Genomic DNA, 22918 nt, shown 5'->3' with positions numbered 1-22918 from the left:
CCAACGGACTGAAAGATAAAGGCAGAAAGAAGATCACTCCGTAGAAAAATACTGAAAGAAAACATCCGTGCAGACTGCAAAAAAACAAAAACAACAACAAAAAAAAACCAGCAGCGGTTGTTTATAAAAGATTATACAAAACTCGTCATTTCTACAACATCTCCTCAGATCTGAAGCTTTTATTTTTCTCTTTCTCTTCTTTTGAATAGTGTTTGATGAGGCAAGCATCACTGTACTGTTGCACATACTAATGGTTAGGGATTAGAGCAACTTCTAATTATATGTAAACTTTGGCATATAACTCTTTCCTGTTTGTGCTATGGATATGAATAATACCTCACACCAATGCAGCTTATTGAGCTGTGCTGATACTTTTATAATCAATTGGACTTTTTACCTGATGGAAAATAAAATGGTGAAGGAAGGACCCAAGCCATATATAAGAACCAGAATCCTGAAACTCTTTTGCCAATAAGTAACTGTCTAGCAACACCCTGGCAACCAACCAGAACACCCTAGAAACACCATATCAACACCCTATCAACAAACCAGACCATCCTAGAAATTCCATAGCAACACCTTAGCAAACACCCAGAACACCCTAGAAAACATATAACCATACCCAAGAAATGCCACAGCATAGCCCTATAGCAATCACTCAGAATCACTATCTTAAAAACTCCAATGCGATCCCTTGTCAACAAACCAGACCATTCTAGATATTCCATAGCAACACCCTGGTAACCATCTAGAACACCCTAGAAACCACCCGAGAAACCTCATAGCAACAAACCAGAGCATCTTAGATATCCCATAGCAACCCCTTAGAAAACCCATAGTAAAGTCTTAGAAACACCATTGCAAAGCCATAGCAACGGCTCAGTTCATCTGAGAAACCTCATAGCAACAAACCAGACCATAGCAACCCCCTAGAAAACCCATAGCAAAGTCTTAGAAACCCCATAGCAACAAACCAGACCATAATTATCCCATAGCAACCCCCTAGAAAACCCATAGCAAAGTCTTAGAAACCCCATAGCAACAAACTACACCATCCTAGATATCCCATAGCAACCCCCTAGAAAACCCATAGCAAAGTCTTAGAAACCCCACAGCAATTCCTCAGCAACAAACCAGACTGTACTAGATATCCCATAGAAACACCATAGAAACCCCCGAAACACCTTAGAAAACCCACAGCAACACCCTAGTAACCAGTCAGAAATCCACAGCAATGCTCTAGCAACAAACAAGACTATACTAGATATCCCATAGCAACCCCTTAGAAAACCCAAGAAAAGTCTTAATGTGATGATACACGGGGCAACTTTTGAACAATGTTGCAGGGCAATTTTGCAGAGCGAAGTTATTTGGGCACTTTCCCACTGAGAATAGTAAACAAATTTCGATCTAAAGTATCCAGATAGAAATTTGTTGCCCATTCTCAATGGGAAAATGCCCAACAAACATCACTCTGCAAAATTGGCTAGGAACATTGCTGAAAAAGTTAACATTGCCACATGTATCATCACCTTTAGAAACCCCATAGCCATAGCAACGGCTCAGTTCATCTGAGAAACCTCATAGCAACAAACCAGACCATCCTAGATATCCCATAGCAACCCCCTAGAAAACCCATAGCAAAGTCTTAGAAACCCCATAGAAACAAACCAGACCATAGATATCCCATAGCAACCCCTTAGAAAACCCATAGCAAAGTCTTAAAAACCCCATAGCAACAAATCAGACCATCCTAGATATCCCATAGCAACCCCTTAGAAAACCCATAGCAAAGTCTTAGAAACCCCACAGCAATTCCTCAGCAACAAACTAGACTGTACTAGATATCCCATAGAAACACCATAGAAACCCCCGAAACACATTAGAAAACCCACAGCAACACCCTAGTAACCAGTCAGAAATCCACAGCAATGCTCTAGCAACAAACAAGACTATACTACTTATCCCATAGAAAAAAAACCTCATAGCAATGTCATAGCAAAGCCCAAGCAACCACTCTGGACAACACAGAAACCCCATGGCAACACCATAGCAACCATCAACAACATCCTAGCACTAAATTAAATTGTCTTGCTCCAAGCATCTTAAGACATACTGAGCATAACATCATTGATCAAAATGTAAACAGACATTTGCCCAACACTTGCATTAAAGAAGTTTTATGCTGTGCGAAATCATGGTAATGGGCAAATATCGAATTATTTTGATCTTGTTTTTGCTAAAACCGTTTATGACCTTCACCTGGTAAAATAACATATAATAATTTTTTTTTTTTTTTTAACAATACTTCATTGTAAGATAACATACATGTAAATGCACTCATTGGTTTGTGACAGTGTACATTATTATAGTCTAATCATGTCAATTAAGTTAATTTATGAAATTATTAAAAGAGAGAGAGAGAGAGAGAGAGAGATGTAAGGATGATGCCAAGCTAAAATGAGAAAGAATTAAAATAAAATGGAAAGGTGAACCACTTTTCTTTTACCTGCATGTGATTCTGAGCGGCTACATGAATCCATCTTCAAAAACAGCTAACAATGACACACGAATAAACACACATGATCAGGCCATTATATTACCTGCGAACATGCGCACTAAGCACAGAAACAGGACACTGAGCTAGTTTAAAAGATGGATACTAGCCTTGAGAACAACAGCTCTGTTTTATTAACAATTTGACAATCAGATCTTAAATGCAGGAAAATGCTGAAAACGTGGCTGTGTGTCCTCATGATAAATCAGAAGAGAGAGGACAGATACAGCACCTCTGCTCACGTACGGCTCCCAGAAAAACATCATGACCTTGCAATTACAGCCAGCTGGGGAGAATCCATCAAATGGCTCGGAGCGTGTACACGTGTGCGAATACAAGCTCATGTCAAGCCATGACTGCTCAGCTCTCAGGATCACAATCACACTCTGGGTTTAAACACACTCGATCAATAATGGATGGGCTGCTACGCTCACACACCTTCATTCCTTCTTGTTTCTCAGTGGGATTCCTACATATCTGCCACTCTGAAGATGAGAAACGCTCAGAGACTGATCAATATCTCTTCTAAAATGCTGAGATTTAGACTAACAGAATGCATCTCTGCATGCATTGTTTTCTTGGTTTTTTTCATACTAAGGCTTGAGAGAGATCCAAACTACATAGATTTTATGAAAAATTAAAGATGATTCCATTTCAGATGATCTCAAGACAAAAATGTGATGATGCCAGCCTGAACAATAAACGTTTTTTTCATTAATTTAGGGAAAAAACTAAAGAACTAAATCAACAGATCTAAATTGCAATAGTTCGCACATGGCTCTTTCCTCAAACAGGCTACAAAATAGGGCCTGAAACCCAACAATTCAATTAAATTGGGTCTAAATAGTTTAAATGATTTTGTACTTTTCTAGCATTGAACATTATATAAACATCAAACATTGTCAAAATAATAGTACAAAAGTAGTTAAAAGTACAAAAAGTAAATTGAAAACAAAACAATAGACGCAATTATAAAATTAATGGTAAATGCAAATTGAGACTAAATGAAATAGAAAGGGCCCAAATGATGTTACTTCATGTGTGTTCTAGTCTTCAGTGTCACATGATCCTTCAGAAATCATTCTAATATGCTGATTTGGTGCTCAAGCACATTTTCAGTGTTGAAAACAGTTGTACTGCTTAGTATTTTTGTGGACATCATGATACACTTTTTTTCCAGATTTTTTTTTTTTTTTTGATGTATAAAAAGAACAACATTTATTTAAAATAGAATTATTTTGTAACGTTATGTCTTAAAGGATTAGTTCACTTTCAAATGAAAATTAGCCATCGTCTGGAGTATTTCACGTAAATAGTCGGTTATGGCTTTAGTGGACATAAACCGGTGGGTGAAAAAAAGGATACATACATGGATTCGGTCTTTAAATGACAGTAGCCTAATTAAAGCGAAACGATGCGTTTGTGTAAAAAAATATCCATATTTAACAAGTTATGATGTAAAATATCTAGCTTCCGCCGGACAGCCTTCTGTATTCAACATACAAAGAAAGTGTAAAACTCTTGTGCTACGTCCTACGCCTTCCAATTCCCTTTTCAACTTACGGAAAAAGTGTAACGGACACGACGCCAGTTTACACTTTCTTCGCAATTTGAATACGGAAGGCAATCTGGCGGACGCTAGATATTTTACTTCATAACTTGTTAAATATAGATTTTTTTTTTTTTTTTTTTTTATAAATGCATCGCTTCAGAAGGCGTTCTGGTGCTTCATCAACCCCCGAAGCCGTGTGGAGTACACGTTTATGATGGATGGATGTGGATGGAGGTACTTTCTTCAGCTCATATTCATGACCCCTGTTCACTCCCATTATAAAGCTCAGATGTGTCAGGATTTTTATTAATATTTCTCTCTGTGTTCATCAGAAAGAAGAAAGCCATATACACCTAGGATGGCTGGAGGGTGAGTAAAGCTTGGGATCATTTTCATTTGAAAGTGAACTAATCCTTTAACTGTCACTTTTGATCAGTTTAATGTATCCTTGCTGGAATAAAAGTATTAACTTATTTAAAAAAAAACAAAAAAACATCACAGACGCCAAACCTTTGAACGGTAGTGTACATTAAGGAATGTTACCTCATTTGTAATTATGGAAAATCTTGGGGTTAACAGGGACAAATGGGCAGATTTTTTTTGGTATTTAAAATTACTTAAGAATTTCACTAAAATGCATTGAATATCAATTAAACCGATAAAGTTAAAATTATGAAATGCTATGATTTTAACCGTTGGTTACAGTCAAGAAGGTCAAGGCCTCCATATTCATAAAATGTGCATGTGCACTGTATGCATACTGTTCAATTGATCTCATACATTTTTTAGAAACTTTTACTCTTAGTGATTTAAAAACTGACTACTCGCCCAGCCTCCATCATAACCAAGAGAAAGTGAGAAAATATGAACTCTGCTTACACATGCACACACAATCTGCAATCTACAGAACCACATTAATTAATATTTCCAAGCAAAGTAAAACAGGTTGCATTTATTAAACTTGCACTTAAAAGCAGAGAGAGGGCAAAAAATAAAACGTGCTATTGATCAGCCTGAACAAGAGCATCCAGTCATCAGAGTACTTCTGAACGTCCGTTTCAGGCTTTATTATTGAAGTGTACACAAGTCTGTAGAAACCAAAAGCACTGTCAGAGGGTCACCAGAGGATTGTGGGAACTCAAGAGTGGGTATGGGAGCGTATGTTAAGTTTTTCTTTTAAATAGTTTGCTTAAAGAATGACCAGTATATTCTCACTTACAAACTGTCCTTGCACTAACAGTCCAAAATAAAGAAAAAAAATTAACCAAAAAAAAAAAAAAAGATAAATGAACATTTGGTAAACATTCTCCACTAAAGGCAGTTCCCTTATATATACTGTGATTTCATCTTTCATTTTGTTTACATAAACAAGTTTAATAACATATCAATCAGTGGTTATTTAACAATTTGGGAAAATAAAGAAAAAAGCACAAAAAAAAGTTTATACTCTTTTACAAGTAAATAAAAAGATCTTTTCTCATCTCCTTTGTTTTCTTCAGGGCGCAGCATAGATTTCAGCGGTTCGTCTTGTGTCGGTGGGTGTTAGCGGATTCATTTCCTCATATTTTGTTTTGTCTGTCCTCTCTTTTTATGCTATAACATAATTAGATTCTTACATACAAATATTGACAAAAAGATGGCTTAATCACCAAAGCCATCCAGTCTTTTTTCAATATCAATGGATAGTCAAAGGCGGTGGGAGGGGCTTCAGGAGGAGAGGAGGATCATAGCTGGCCGTCGCTACAGTGGGCGTCTGGGCTGTCCGTCTGCTTCTCTGCGTCCTGACCGGGCAGCTCTTTCACCATGAGCGAGGTGCTTTTCTCGGAAAACTCCTCCCCGTCCGGCTCCAGGCCTTCGGGACAGGGAAGTTTCAACAACTCCTCTCTGAGCTGAGCTGTGTGCCTCTGCATAAAACACATGGAATCAGTTCCCAAAACGCAACAAATGCCACAAGTTACATTTGTATGACAAATGTGTAGTACCTTTAGTGCAGCTGCGTGATGAGACATCGTTCGGCCGACTCTCTTATCGCTGCTGTACTGCTGAATATCACAGATCCAGCCCTCGCATTGGGCCATGATCTCCGCTCGCTTCAGATAGAAGTGCCGATGGATCACCTGCACATATACACACATGGTTAGTGCACAAAAAAAAAAAACCACCCAAAAAACAAAAACACACACACTATCAGTGTTCTCGGAAAAGGGAATTGTATATCAGTTCCTGTAGTGCCCATAAATCAAACGCAAACCTCATATCCAATTTTAGTAGCACTAGCAAACAATCTGCTGATCTTCGGATTGAGACTCCAGTGACCTATTCGATTCATAAAGAGCAGATGACAGATCGCACTGCACAGATAACCAGCAGTCATTGCCTGTCCGCGCATGTTAGTACGAACAAACTAAGTGACCTTTTCAGTAACAAAGACCATAGGCAGGAAAGAGAAGAACTCCGAGGTCACACAGACACACACTTCCTCATAGTACTCTGAATCTGACCGAAGGCCAGAACTGACTCACTCGTTCATTCTGCATCTTCTCTCCGTCTCACTTTGTTTTCTAAACATGTCATGCAGAGTGACTGTATATTAAACAGCAGACATGACGAGTTGTTAATATCAGTCACACCGCCCTGATTTAACACCATTTAGAGTCGTTTCCCCGACGTCAGGACTGCTTCTTAGGTTGCTTAAAACAGCAACAAAATGCTTGAAATGCTTAAAAAAAAAAATGAAATGACCTGAAATGGATTTCCATTGTATCACATGTGTTATGATTATGGTTATTAGTACATTTTAAAATATAAAACAGAATTATGATCTAAACTAAATTTGTAATTTCAAGAACAAAGTCATAACATTGCAATATTAAGCGCAACAAAATTGCAAGAATAAAGTTTTTAATGGTATAAAAAAATGAGAAAAAAAAAAGTTTCACAAAAACGTTGTTTTGGGGAAGTCAATGTTATGAGAGTAAATTTGTAATGTTTTGAGAAACATTCATAATGCTTTAAGAGCAAAATTGTAATTGTTCAAAACATTTTTTGTTGTTGCAAAAAAGTCTTACTATAACTGTTTTGAGAAAGCCAGAATGCTACGACAACAAATTTGCAATGTTTTGAAAATGAATGTATAATGTTTCAAGAATAAAGTTGTAATGTTATGAGAATAAAGTCGTGGTTTGCAAAATAGTCAATGTTTTGAGAAATTTGCAATGTTTTGAGAAAAATGTTTTCTGAACTAAGTCGTAATGTTTTGAGAAATAAAGTTGTAATGTTTTAAAAATGTTTTTATGCGATTACTCTCAAAACATTAGGCTAGACTTTTGCCGATATTCGGTAATGCGATATATCACAATAATGAATATGCACGGTATTGTTACCGTGGGCATTTCAAAATACCGTAAATAATAATTTATTACCAATTATTAAAATTTTTATAATGCATATACGAATACTTTCCCCATCAACCGTATAAAATGCACAACACCACTGTATTCTGCATAAAAAAAAAAAACACGCGCTCAGATGTAAACAATCCCAACGTGCACAAGAAGCACATGGTGGAACGAGTGAAGGAGATGCGCTGAATGAAAGTGTGCGTTGACTCTTTGAAAGCAGAGGGCGCTGATGGAACAGCAGAGTGAAACGGTTACCCCGGAAACGCCATAAATAAAGCAACTGTGTTGAAGTTTTTAAAATGCCTCAAACATATATTTTAATCTGGACTACAACATGGCCTAATGATTAGAAATGTTCTGAATATTTGTTATTGTTCAGTAAACAAACGGCTTCATTAGTTAACATGTTAATTCATTATTACCAAACTGACAATGAAAAATACTTATAAAGCATTAATTATTCTTAGTTAATGTTAATTTCTTAGTTACTGTTTAGTAACATTACTAAAATCAAAAGAACTTTAAAATTTAATGGACCTGAGATAAAACGAACAATGATCAGTTGTGTTTCTTAACTAACAGTAACAAAAAAATACTTTCTGTAACAAATGTAGCTGTTGCTCAATCTTAGTTAATGCAATAAATAATGAGACCTTATTGTTAAGAGTTTCCTGTTGTTCTTTATAGCCTAATTCTTTTGCACTTTAATCTGTTTGAAAATTTGACTTTATATTTTTTTGTGTATTGTATTTAAATACTGTTATTTTTGTTATTACAAAAAGAGTTCTTAAACCTGTTATACTATGACAACACTTTTTTTTGCAACTTATTTCAATACCGTGATAATACCGTACACCGTGATAAAAGCTTCAGCAATTAATCGCAACATGAAAATTTGATACCGTCACATGCCTACATTAGGCCATTGAAAACTTCGAAATTAATTGAAATTAGTACTATATTACAAATGAGCACTAACAACTATACAATTAGCAAAATACCATCCTGTAATGTCTGAAACGGAAAATTCTCGAAACCTTAGGTTACGTTCACACTGCGAGCCTTAACCCTCGGAATGCGATTTTTACCAGGATACACCATTGAACGCGATTGTGCTATTTTTGGGCTGGTTTTGAGAAGCAATTTAGTGGATTTTGTAGTAAAAACATGGAAGCTCCATTTGTATTGTTCTTTTGCACATGCAGGTCAGTTCAGAACCATGATCTGTTCACACTGGAAATCTGATATTGGCCTCATTTAAAACAACAATGTGAACAGATATATATATATATATATATATATATATATATATATATATATATATATATATATATATATATATATATATATATATATATATATATATATATAAAAATCATATTTGAGCAAAAATTGAGAATTGAGCATTAAATATCACGTTACTGTGGTCGCCTCGACCCACGGAGTCGCAAAACAACCTGTGGCAACAGTGAAAAAGTAACCCAATTCTGTGGGAATTTCGAGGACTTGGCAACACACACAGCGCACTGTCATAACCAAAGACGACATAAAATTAAGTGATTACGTGTTTATTTGTAGTGTGATCTGCCACGGAAGCCAACGAAACAATGCGCAGGCAATATGAAAAATAAAGATGACGTGACAAAAGAAAGCATAGTTTTGCAAATTTTATGATACAAACCCTCATGTTTTGCTTGTATTATAGAGCTGTCTCTGTAATACTTATGAGTTCTGAGTGACATCATTGCCCTTCTACTGACATCCTGTCCTGATATCATTGTGTATGTAAAATCTTTGAATAGACTCCCATGAGCTCAGAATCATGACGAATGTTGATCTTGAGTGATGTAAAAATCGCATGAATTCCAATATGACTGTTCACACTGCGGTCGCATTACAAAACGGATCGGATGTATCGGATTTAGTACCACATATGGAAGTGGCACAAATCGGAATTGAACAGATCAGATTCCATGTGGTTTGTACTGTTCACACAGTCATGGGGAAAACAGATATGAGTCACATGTGGCCAAATAAAAAATTCAGATTTGGGCCACATTTACCTGCAGTGTGAACGTAACCTTAGATGCCACTTGTTTTTTAACTGTAAATAAAAAGAATCCCAAACAAACAAAAAAGGTTATCCACAACAACTGAACAAATGCTGAATACTCTTAAATTCACACCAAAAACTCTAGTGGGAAAACAGCCTTATAAACAGCTTCAGCAAAATCCACCTGTTGTCTTCACTAACACACACAATCTCTCCCAGGATTAAGACGTGCACTTTAACCTGCTTGTAAAAGCGAGACACTGTTGGGATCAAACTTCAGTGGCGAAAAGACCGAGCGCAGGCGAGAGGGATTCAAGAATGAGTGCATGTGATCGATGATCTTGCCACTGTTGCCATGGAAACCCCGGCGGCCACTGCACATCACTTGCTGGCTCCAAGCTCAACCTCACCGGCTCAGATCACCGGCCTTAAATCTCTCTCTTTTGCTGTCTCGCTTCATCCATCCTTCATATATCTATCTTTCTCTCAAACACACAAAGGTCAACCACCTAGATATGTGACTGTTTCAGCCTCTCCCATAATGCCATGTTTGTTTCATATTCATTCAGTTCCCAAAGGAAACATCTGTAATGATACTGGAAAGCAAGACAGGGAGAGAAATGAAAAAGTGTTAGAAATGCCAGAAATGCCATTTAAAAGAAAATGAATGAGCGTAGTTACGGTGTAAGGTGTTTTGCAGAAGCGAGTGTCTGTGTGTGTTTCCTCTCCCTCTTCTGACGTCAACAGCCCACCATTTATTACCCTGCGTGACTGGCTCTTTATGTGTGTGTGTGTGTGTGTGTGTGTGTGAGTGAGATACTGTAGCTACATGTCCTGCTGTTTATTGTGTGTGAATCTGTGTGTATGTACTATAATTGTAAAAAAAAAAAAAAAGTTTAACAAAATTAACTTTTACCCAAAATGAGTGTGTGCTACATATTTGTGCTTGCAAATGTTCATTTTAAATACTTAAAACTCAACACAAAGAATGTGTATTTTGGTATGATTGGTATTTATAAAATTTGTATTTTTTTAAATTAAATAATTAACTATTTTACCCAAAACGTGTTTGTGCTACATATTTGTGCCAGTAAACATTGATTTTAAATACTTAAAATTCATTCAACAAAGAATTGGTATTTTGGTATGAAATTTATTAAATTGTTAATAAATTTTTTTTGCTTGTGCTACATATTTATGGCTACAACATGCTAAAGGAAAACGTTAGGTGCTCTGCTGAAAATGCCTTGCTGTGAGCACTTCGGCAGCGCAGCGTTTTTTGAGTCGCTTTGTTTGTTGTTACAGGGTTAAGCCCCGGGTATACTTCGGCCGTCCGCGTTCGCGGACGTCATGCGGAAGGCTCGCGGCCAGCCGCACACCCTGGCCGCGTGCAGGCCAAATTTCGAGACCGCGTGCAACAGCGCATGCGCAAGCAGTATAGAAGAGTCCACTAGGTGGCAATACGCACAGTAATGAGCACAGTATTCAGCCGTCAAAGAAGAGTGTGAAAAGACTTAACAGCTTAAAAAAAAAAAAAAAAAGAGAAAAACACAGCGAACTTGACCAGCGTTTGTGCGAAGAGATTAGAAAGTAACCACATTTGTACAATTCATGTTTGAAAGTGTACAAAGACGTGTTTAGGGCGGCAAATTCATGGAGGGGGATAAGTAAAATATGGGAAAGGATGCACTTCTTTTCTTCTCCGATCATGTCCAGTGAATGTCCCGTTGATGAAACGACTCAGTGTCATCAACTCTCTCTCTGATGTCTGGTAGAGCATATAAAAAAAAAAAAATTAAAAAAACTGTACTGCATATGACGAACGCCGTCATCCGCGCGCATCTTTGAAAGACGCGTGGACGTGACGGAAAGTGAAGTATACCCGGGGCTTTAGTTCACCCAAAAATGAAAATTCTGTCATTTATTGCTTACCCTCGTGTTGTTCCACACCCGTAAGGCCTTTGTTAATCTTTTGAACACAAATTAAGATATTTTAGTTGAAAACCGATAGCTCCGTGAGACCTACATAGAGAGCAATGTCACTTCCTCTGTCAAGATCCATAAAGGTACTAAAAGCATTTAAATCGGTTCATGTGAGTACAGTCGTTCAATATTAATATTATAAAGCAACGAGAATATTTTTGGTGAGGCAAAAAAACAAAACAACTTATTTAGTGATGACCGATTTCAAATTGCTGCTTCTTGAAGCATCGGATCATAAATGAATCAGTGTATCGAATCATGAATCGGATCGCGTGTCAAACTGCCAACGGCTGAAATCACATGACTTTGGCGCTCCGAACTGCAGATTCGACACACAGATTCACTGTGCTCCAATGCTTTCTGAAGCAGTGTTTTGAAATCAGCCATCACTAAGTAAGTCGTTATTTTGTTTTTTTTGGCGCTCCAAAAATATTCTCATCGCTTTATAATATTAATATGGAACCACTGTACTCACATGAACCGATTTAAATATGTTTTTAGTACCTTTATGGATCTTGACTGAGGAAGTGACATTGCTCCCTATGGAGGCCTCACAGAGCCATCGGATTTCAATAAAAATATCTTAATTTGTGTTCCGAAGATTAACGAAGGTCTTACGGGTGTGGAACGGCATGAGGGTGAGTAATAAATGACAGAATTTTATTTTTTGGGTGAACTAACCCTTCAATGGAATATCCATGGAAGTGTTACTAGTAGCTCATTTCACAGATAGTATGTTTCTGTACTGTTTCTATATATAAAATGTCAATACAATGTAAAGTATTTGCTCTGGCTATTGTTTTAATTAATTTTGTTCCATTATTATACTTGTTGTCATTTGTTGGCATTGTACAAGCAGAATATGGCAGTTGGTCGATGTTGTATTTGTCCCGCCCCTCCTCCACTGTGATTGGACAGCTGGGTACAAAGTGACAGTGATAAACGCTGCATTTTACCCAAAGTTGAACATTCTTCAACTCTTTGTGACTGGCAAAAAACAGCAAGTGCACTTACACTCCTGCCATTTTAAAAACATGGCACTCCCATTGAAAACAATTGGAAAAATACGCTAGCAGCAGAAAAAAAAAACAAAAACAAAAAAAAATTTTGATGGACACACGACCTAAATGTTAAATAGCTTAGGCTATTTAAGATTCTGCAAACCAACTTCCACCTCCATGTAGACGACGTCACAGGTCTCTTACAGGAGCTGAAAGCAAATGTCTGAGGGGACGAGACAAATTCACTCTTCCCTTCATCCTAAAACTCCCATCTTTCAAACTGCCCTCAATACCTTATTAAGTCTTCATACACACACAGTCTACACATTTTATACATCCCCAGCTCCTTGCATGTTTGTTTATTAAACATTTGTCTAGTTTCATTAAATATTTAGTAACTAATATGAGATTTAAATCCATTTGACATAATTATGCATATTCCGTCTTGGCCAATACATAATTTATCAGTAAGTATGAGTCCTGTACGAGCTTCTGTGTTATGGCGGTCGATGCCCAGCCTGGCTCGGTTCTGCCCAAACGACAGCCCCACGGCCCTTTATCCCTCCGAACAATGCTCTGGTTGCCATGGCAACAGCCTGTTTAGTGTCCATTGTGGGATACAGAGGTAATGTACCAGCCTCATAACTGCCTGAGGTGGCGAAGCAGCTGCAAGGCATGACATCAAACTCACAAATACCAGCTGAAATACCCATACTAGACCTAAGATGACATGGACGGATGATTACTTGTGATGCCATGTAGTCCGATCTGGCTACTTCTAAATGAAAAGCTCCTGATGTTTCAAACACATGACAGTTTGAGAGAGTGAACATTCACATATATACACGCATGACCTATATTCCTAGAGTTCAATGCATGCTTTAGTTTTCATTATGGAGTGTACGTTTGGTAATTAGATGAGTGCACACTTTTGGATTAGCATGATTCGTATCCTTTGTTCAATAACTCAATATTTTCACTCATTTATATTCTGATTCAGGCAGCTCATCCTCCTCCTCCTCCTCCTCCCTCTCTTTTCACTGAACATATGGATGATTGTTATCTGGTGGCGGGAGCCATATCAAGGACAAAAGGAAATCAAAAACAAAGAGGGGAGAAGATGAGGGGGTGGAGAGGAACATTATCTATCTAAAAGCGTTAAAAAAAGCGCATGTAATATAGGACAACTGAAAATGTGCTGCCGACACAGGACAAAAATCACCTCAGGCGGTTTATATATGTATATACATACAGAATACCATTCAAAAGTTTGGGGTTGTTAAGATGTTTATGAAAGAATTCTCATGTCAAAGGCTATATTTATTTGACTGAAAATATAGTAAAAACAGTAATTGTGAAATATTACAATCTAAAAATCAGTTTTCTATTTAAATTTATTTTAAAATGTCATTTATTCCTGTAGCAAAGAACATCAACTTTTACTTTTATTTTTTACTTACAGATGGTACTGTAACACATACATTACATTTGAACATTTGTTGTATATACTGTACGTTATATACAGTGGGTACGGAAAGTATTCAGACCCCCTTACATTTTTCACTCTTTGTTATTATTATTTATTATATTGCAGCCATTTGCTAAAATCATTTAAGTTTCATTTTTCATTTTTTTCCTCAATGTACACACAGCACCCCATATTGAGAGAAAAAACACAGAATTGTTGACATTTTTGCAGATTTATTAAAAAAGAAAAACTGAAATATCACATGTTCCTAAGTATTCAGACCCTTTGCTGTGACACTCATATATTTAACTCAGGTGCTGTCCATTTCTTCTGATCATCCTTGAGATGGTTCTATAGCTTCATTTGAGTCCAGCTGTGTTTGATTATACTGATTGGACTTGATTAGGAAAGCCACACACCTGTCTATATAAGACCTTACAGCTCACAGTGCATGTCAGAGCAAATGAGAACCATGAGGTCAAAGAAATTGCCTGAAGAGCTCAGAGACAGAATTGTGGCAAGGCACAGATCTGGCCAAGGTTACAAAAAATTTCTGCTGCACTTAAGGTTCCTAAGAGCACAGAGGCCTCCATAATCCTTAAATGGAAGACGTTTGGGACGACCAGAACCCTTCCTAGAGCTGGCCGTCCGGCCAAACTGAGCTATTGGGGGAGAAGAGCCTTGGTGAGAGAGGTAAAGAAGAACCCAAAGATCACTGTGGCTGAGCTCCAGAGATGCAGTCGGGAAATGGGAGAAAGTTGTAGAAAGTCAACCATGACTGCAGCTCTCCACCAGTCGGGGTTTTATGGCAGAGTGGCCCGACGGAAGCCTCTCCTCAGTGCAAGACACATGAAAGCCCGCATGGAGTTTGCCAAGATGGTGAGAAATAAGATTCTCTGGTCTGATGAGACCAAGATAGAACTTTTTGGCCTTAATTCTAAGCGTTATGTGTGGAGAAAACCAGGCACTGCTCATCACCTGTCCAATACAGTCCCAACAGTGAAGCATGGTGGTGGCAGCATCATGCTGTGGGGGTGTTTTTCAGCTGCAGGGACCGGACGACTGGTTGCAATCGAGGGAAAGATGAATGCGGCCAAGTACAGGGATATCCTGGACGAAAACCTTCTCCAGAGTGCTCAGGACCTTAGACTGGGCCGAAGGTTTACCTTCCAACAAGACAATGACCCTAAGCACACAGCTAAAATAACAAAGGAGTGGCTTCACAACAACTCCATGACTGTTCTTGAATGGCCCAGCCAGAGCCCTGACTTAAACCCGATTGAGCATCTCTGGAGAGACCTAAAAATGGCTGTCCACCAATGTTTACCATCCAACCTGATAGAACTGGAGAGGATCTGCAAGGAGAAATGGCAGAGGATCCCCAAATCCAGGTGTGAAAAACTTGTTGCATCTTTCCCAAAAAGACTCATGGCTGTATTAGATCAAAAGGGTGCTTCTACTAAATACTGAGCAAAGGGTCTGAATACTTAGGACCATGTGATATTTCAGTTTTTCTTTTTTAATAAAACTGCAAAAATTTCAACAATTGTGTTTTTCTGTCAATATGGTGTGCTGTGTGTACATTAATGAGAAAAAAAAATGAACAAATGATTTTAGCAAATGGCTGCAATATAACAAAGAATGAAAAATGTAAGGGGTTCTGAATACTTTCCGTACCCACTGTATGTATACATATATTGTATTATATAGATTTTTTTCTCAAAATATTGCATGTCTATATGTGAACGCATGAACCTCTGGCACCCTTACATGAGCTGATAAGCGTCTGTGTATTTGTGATGGATGACATCTAACCTCTTTAAAGCAGGGTGAAGGGTTGCGGATCTGTTCTAGCATGGCCCACTTAACAGTGGCCTGCCGGATGTTTCCATCGTACTCTCTGGAGCTCTGCGTTCCACTCGGTGTGCCCCGGGAACGCTCGTAACCCGGTTCGTTGAAGTATGGCTCCGCCACCAGTATCAGAGACTGGATTGATACCAGCACCTAAAATACACACGCACACACACACACACACACACATTTATATACGTGTTAGAAATCTGAGGAAAGACACACAGATCAAGTGGAAGAGGTGAAGAGCACACAACTCTCTCTGACCAAAACACTACTGTCCCTGTGCCTGATTTCCATTTATTGATCGGCTGGATGCTAACAGTAGCACTAATCAATGGAGACATTTCTATGAACTGCTGGCAGCAGTACATGAGCACAAGTGAGAGGAGAGAGAAGAGCAGAGTCTGATCAGATCAATATTACAGGGGGAAACAGCTCCCCTGACAATTATTTAGAGAGGTATGATGGAGGGAGGGAGGGGGAGGGGCTGAAATGTGGGCAGATAATTACTGTAGGGAAACCAGGATGGTAATGTTGTAAATGCTTAATAGTCGATGTGTAGGTGACGGTGATATGACTAAATGTTCTCCGAAAGTGATGAAATGAGAGGCGGCTTCTTCCGCCGTTCTACTGCTTGAAAGAACCATCATCAATTGTGCAATCTGTATCGGAAGCTAAATCCTTCCTTACTAATGAGCATGAGCAGGATAGACAAGGACAACTTTAAAAAAAATTATTTAAGAATGAGAAACTACAAACAAATGGGATTTGGCTCACCTGTAGAAAGCTAGAGGTCTGAGGGTTCCATTTCTCCTCGGGACGTCCGTGCCAGGTGTTCAGGATACTTAAACACACCTGGTTGTTGCCAAAGGGATGACAGTGGGTAGGGATAAAGAGAGAGAAAAAAAAAAAGTTAAATTAAACAATGATTAAAAGTCAAAGGAGGAAGCTTATTAGTGATTGACTGATATATCAAGCAGGCAAATGACTGAGTCAATATTTTTGAGTTTATTGGGTTGTCCTTATCCTCTTTAGTCCGGATGACATGGCGTCCCAGTTTTCCAAAAAGAACTTCAAATTTTGATTCGTCTGACCACAGAACAGTATTCCACTTTGCCACAGTCCATTTTAAATGAGCCTTGGACCAGAGAAAACGCCTGCACTTCTGGATCATGTTTAGATATGGCTTCTTTTTTGACCTATAGAGTTTTAGCCGGCAACGACGAATGGCATGGTGGATTGTGTTCTGCGACAATGTTTTCTGGAAGTATTCCTGAGCCCATGTTGTGATTTCCATTACAGTAGCATTCCTGTATGGGATGCAGTGCCGTCTAAGGGCCCGAATATCACGGGCATCCAGTATGGTTTTCCGGCCTTGACCCTTACTCTGAATCTTTGGATGATATTATGCACTGTAGATGATGATGACTTCAAACTCTTTGCAATTTTTCTCTGAGAAACTCCTTTCAGATATTGCTCCACTATTTTTCGCCAAAGCAACTTGTCTACCTGTCCCAACTTTTTTGGAATGTGTAGCTCTCATGAAATCCAAAATGAACCAATATTTGGCATGACATTTCAAAATGTCTCACTTTCAACATTTGATATGGTATCTATATTCTATTGTGAATAAAATATAAGTTTATCAGATTTGTAAATTATTACATTCCTTTTTTATTCACAATTTGTACAGTGTCCCAACTTTTTTGGAAACGGGTTTGTATTTGTAGAAAATATAATAACAATATTTTTGTATTTTTGTATTTGACATTGTTATGAGCTGTGAAACAACAACAACAACAACAACAAAAAGGAGGTTCCATTGCAAAAACCTACAAGGCCATCTGACATCTTCTCTTTTGAATTTTCTAATCAGGCTCCTATATTTAGGTTCGGTAATTTTACTTTAATGGCAATGATAAGGTTTATTAGTCAGTAATTGAAATACCTTATTTTCAGAAATGACACTTTTCAATTCATTGGTATTTAACAAATCTGTCTTTTGCTGCAAAACCAGTTAAGTCCATGTGTGCTTTTTTTTTTTTTTTTTTGCAAAAACCTACTCTCTGAACCATACAGTAACATGTCAGTTTCTGTCAGTATTACAGCAGCGAAAGGAACACTGTTGTGTTTACTTGCTACTTGCAAAATCCTTTATTCTCTAATGATGGACAAAACATGATTAAAAATGTCAGCTCTGCAATTGAAAGCCGGTTCATACGCACACCATCATTCATCTTGAAATCATATGATTCAATTGGTTCTTCTGTGGACTTAGAGGCTTTTGCTAACAAAGGGAAGTGACGTTTAGTGGTTTCTGCCAATGAACCGGTATTTCTGAATGGGCTGACGCTGGGATTTAGCGGATTTGAAGCAAAAGTATTTCATGAACATATACTATGTGCGGAGAGCATTTGCTAAAATATCATTATCTCATTTTTGATGGAGGTGGCGTTTAAAAAAAAAAAGACAATATAACCTACTGTCTAGTTATCAGTATCTGCATTAGCCACTGAAAAATCAGAGAAAACAGGAAGTGACACTAACCTTGCCATCGTTGTAGAGGTTTGGATTAAAACGGACACTGTGGCCACCAGTGGTCTCCAGATTAACCAGAGGAGGAGAGTTTGGGTAATCTTGAGGGAAGTAGACATCAAATTCAAAACAGCCATTGGCGTATGGTGTGTCTGCGGGCCCTGTTATCAACACCTGAGAGAAAAAGCAGGAAAACACAGCAAGCCTCCAATTATTCAAAGGTGACAAATATTAACAAGAAAACATTGTGTTAAACAACACAAGAATGATTGTGCACGTCTAAACCACATCTATAGAGAAAGCTAAGGAGGATGTTGTACCGATACAGACAAAGAGACGTTTTCTGCTTCCCAAGAAAGAGTGGAAGATTGGAGAACTGTAATGCCATCCAGTAAATCTCTCTCTACTGCAGGCGGTGGAGCTGCACTCAGGCGTTAAGACTGTTTTGACATGACCATTCAAACGCAACACTAAACACACACACAAAGCTGTGCTCACATAGCTCACAAAGCTCAGTTTACTATTAATGTCCATTAAGATTGTATGAAGTGTGTAGGAAGACAAAAAGGCCTGGCCCGCTGTTAGGGGTCAGTGTAAACAGACGGAGCAGTGAGTGACCAGTCTGACTGAGGCTCCGCCTGTGGTCTGGCCAGACACATTGACATTTACACACTTAGAGAGGAGTCCGGGTCAAAAGCACATCTCAAATGTCATTAGGAAGTGTGTGCACTCATAAATGTGTGTTAGAGACCACAGGACAGCAAGACAAGCAAGTGACTGCTGGGATTCACTGTGGTTGTTTTGTCATGCAGCAGAGATGGAAAGGTTCATGTTGACCCACAGTAAACAGCAGGGCTTGAGTCTGTCATGGTCAGCTCTCATAATTAGCACTGGCATATCCGATTCTTTAATTTTATTCATTGATTCGTGTGTGATCGATTTACGTTATTTGAATCATTAACATGTTTTATATAAATATTCATAAATACATATACAACAGTTCTTTCTGGTTCTCGAATCCGATTGTCTGAGAACCGTGTGATGTTCTATAATATAGATATAGTAATAACATATATAATATAGTAATAATATATATATATATAAAATATATAGAATTATCACTCCGCTTAAAGCAACTGTCATGGTGGCCGAGCAAATCCACCATATTTTTACAAATACTAAACTTGTATCACACTGTATTTTATTTTATAGTTTTTTTTTTTTTTTTTTTTTAGGTGAGAATGTAGTTGTTTAGAGCTGAAATATGTGACATATTTAATCATAGCACCCGTTTTACAATTTGTTTAGACATTTTCTGAGATGTGAACAGATTTTGTCATGCACAGATCTCCACGGGGGCGAAAATGCATTTGGAGGGGGGGTCCCCCTCGGTAGAAATCGCGTTCCGGGGTTGGGTAAAACAGGAATGCGGGGGCACCACAATGAGTCTGCAAAGGGCACTTTCACGATCAAACGCCACTGTACTGTGGACATCAGCCTGAAGAATGAATGTTATCTCTCTCTCTCTCCTTCTTTCTCAATATTACTGTACAAAATACAATGCATTTTAATGGAGGGACTCAACATTCCATGCAATATGGTTGTATATCGATATGGCTGATACAGCAGTGCTTCCCATACATAGACTTTACTTGGGTGGGTCACCCAGGTATATTAACGGCTGCCCAAGTATATTTGGAGACACATTTATGCTTTTATTATTTTTATCCTCTTATACTTTTGTATCCGCCCAAGATAATGAAACCATCCGCGATCGATTAACTAGTGGAAAATCTAGTGGAATTATGATAATGTCTCCTTTATGGCCTTTATATAATATGTTTTAGACGGTTGTAAGAATCTGAAGGATCAGCCCGCAATTGTGGAATTTCAAAATAAGAGTCCCGGTGTACTTCGGGCTTGTTTATAATTAAAAGTCACATGCTAAGTTTTTTTCTTCTTCTGGGCATTATTGGTATTTTGGTTACACAATAAATTTTATTTTATTTCCATTTAATGCATAGTAATTTTTTTGTAGTCTCCCCCACAGGAAGAAAAGACGAAGAACATTATTTGACACATATATTATGAATTATATAAATTTTACTAGTATCTGTGTCCCATTCACTGAGAAAGACACTATATGAAATAGCAAGGAGAACATAGGAAAAGGAGAACCATTTAACCCTTTAACGCGTACGATCACACCGGTGTGATCAGTCTTGGCTGGCCCCAGGAGCGTACGATCACACCGGTGTGATTAGAATGTTCAGCTCATCACGCGATCAACTGCCAAATTCAAATGTGCGTGCGCGCTTTAACTGGCGCTAAACCAGAGACGGACGCGCGCAGCGCTTTTAATATATCACATATATGCAGTGTTTTCAACCAAATGATGTTTATTTTAGGTTTCAGAAATTTAAATAGACATGAGTACTAACAAAACAATATATTTAGAGTTTGTAAAATACACAATGATGTCTATAGAAGCGGAAATAACAACCCTTTCCATTATAATTAGACGACACGTTTTATTCATATCAGAAACACACTGTGAAAGTAACTTTAAAGCTTACTCTATTCTTCCCCAGTTCACCGACTCACTTACTTTCATGTATTTCGGGAGAAGTGGATGAATTCACGGGTTGTAAGTCCAACAGATCCGATTCTCTGTGCGGCGCAAACTAACATGGCGGCGCCCATCACGCATATGGCTCAACTAACGCGATCGTTATAAAGGTGTTTAAGCAGCAAAACACATCCACTTGCACATATTTGGCAATCGGAATATTAGATATTTCATGCTATAGTTAACAAATTTGTGAATATTTTGAATAAAAAAGGAAAAATTAAATAAAAGCAGATCATCATTCATACAGTGCTGCAGTGTGTCACGTAACAAGCAATGACGCGTCACCATGGAAACCATAAAGCGATACGTTCTAAATAACGGTCGCCTTAAAAAACTCACGCTGGGGGGTCAGCCAGAATATTTGAAACTTACGTGCGAAAGGGTTAAATGATGTAATTTTACATAATTTACAATGCATAATAGTATGCTATGTAATTAAAATTCATTTCAATAAATAAAAATACTGTTTAAACAAACAAACAAAAAAAAAAACACATTATTTGTTTGTCACATGTAGTAGACCATTTTTGTGCCGTGGGTAATAGGAGGATTTTTCACCCAGCTGCCACCGCACTGTGTATATATATATTTAAAACAAGGATTCTAATAACGTGGAATTAAATATTTTTTTAATTTCTATTTTAAATTTTTTATAATGCTATTATTCATGCTCAACAATCTGCATTTTGCATATAGGAGAAAATTTGTGTTATAATTCCACCACAAAAGTTTTGTAAATTACAAATGCTCTGTGAATCAGTTTGACAGAATCATCAAAAAGATGATGAAACCAGTTTAAAAGCATGATTCATTTACAAATCTGACCTTGCTGCCAATAATGTAGTTGTTTGCAATAATGCAATAAAGTCTCTATGAGATAAATTCTGGTCCAAAATTGGTGATTTTACCCTAAATTAAGATGTTGATGTGGCCTAAATAGATGCCATTTACTAATAATCAACAATCTCCTTTTTTAAACATAAGAGTTACAGTAGAGGGGCCGGGGGTGTCTATTCATACCTTCATGATGTCGAGGCGTTCTTCATCACAGCGGACAAACACACTGGAGGATGAGGAGAGGGGAAGGGAGGTGGAGAGCGTGACGGCCTCCTGTGCCAATCGTCGAGCACGGGCGGCACTGTTGGCATCGCTGGCATTCTTTACCTGAGACAGGTAATGGTAGTTCACCTTAAACACCAGCTTAGAGTCCTCATCCTCACATACCATTTCGAACGTGTCTGTGGAAGAGACCACACACAGAGAGTTAGTTTTCAGCAGTCACAAAGGCAATACAATAAGCCTGAAAAATATCAGATTCACATTTCTTCATATTTCCTCCAGAAACAGCCATACTGTGTATTCTGAAGGGTCTGTTCTGTGTGAGCCAGTGCAGACCTGTTTACAGTCACGTCAGCTGAGATTACCTCATTCGTCTGAGGTTGGGCTAAATCATTTTTGGCAGAACAAAACTCTTGTCATCAATCAGAGCAAAGACAGATGAGAAATGACAATAAGAAAAGCCATTCTACCAGCAAGATAACACAATCCTCCCCATTTCAATTCAGACGCATTGAGCTCCTTCAAATATTTGGTGCACTTAAAGGAAACAAAAGCAGCTGAGGGGAAAACAGCAATTTTTATCCATTCACTAACTATGTATTTGGTACAAATGCAGAAAAAGCGAAAAATAGGTTTAAATTAGGGTTTGGGATCCACTAGGTTAATGAAACTAAGTTAATGAAAAGCTAATAATTAAATCATAAGGATGTTAAAGCTGCAGTCTGTAACTTTTTTGGTTAAAAATTATTCAAAATCAATTTTTGAGCAAGTACATAACTAGCCAGTGTTCAAAACTATCTCATAGCATTATCTTAGCTCGATT

At 37.9% G+C, this 22918-nt stretch overlaps 1 protein-coding gene across 7 annotated transcripts in view; it reads right to left on the bottom strand.

Moving 5' to 3' along the window:
* Positions 1-5030: 5030 nt before the first annotated feature.
* birc6 (baculoviral IAP repeat containing 6) overlaps positions 5031-22918 on the bottom strand; it is a 107453-nt gene continuing 89565 nt past the window's right edge. For all 7 annotated transcript variants that reach the window (XM_067367111.1, XM_067367117.1, XM_067367114.1 and 4 more), the window contains 6 exons: positions 22057-22274; positions 18417-18578; positions 16647-16724; positions 15831-16019; positions 6092-6226; positions 5031-6013 (listed from right to left, as the gene is read on the bottom strand). In XM_067367111.1, coding sequence (XP_067223212.1) covers positions 5834-6013; positions 6092-6226; positions 15831-16019; positions 16647-16724; positions 18417-18578; positions 22057-22274 — 962 coding nt within the window. In that variant the 3' untranslated portion in view covers positions 5031-5833. The remainder of the gene's footprint in view (positions 6014-6091; positions 6227-15830; positions 16020-16646; positions 16725-18416; positions 18579-22056; positions 22275-22918) is intronic.

Source organism: Chanodichthys erythropterus, chromosome 18 (assembly GCF_024489055.1).
Source record: "Chanodichthys erythropterus isolate Z2021 chromosome 18, ASM2448905v1, whole genome shotgun sequence".
Taxonomy (NCBI): Eukaryota; Metazoa; Chordata; class Actinopteri; order Cypriniformes; family Xenocyprididae; genus Chanodichthys; species Chanodichthys erythropterus.
The sequence above is the reverse complement of the archived record's forward strand: the minus strand, read 5'-3'. Positions and strand labels throughout refer to the sequence as shown.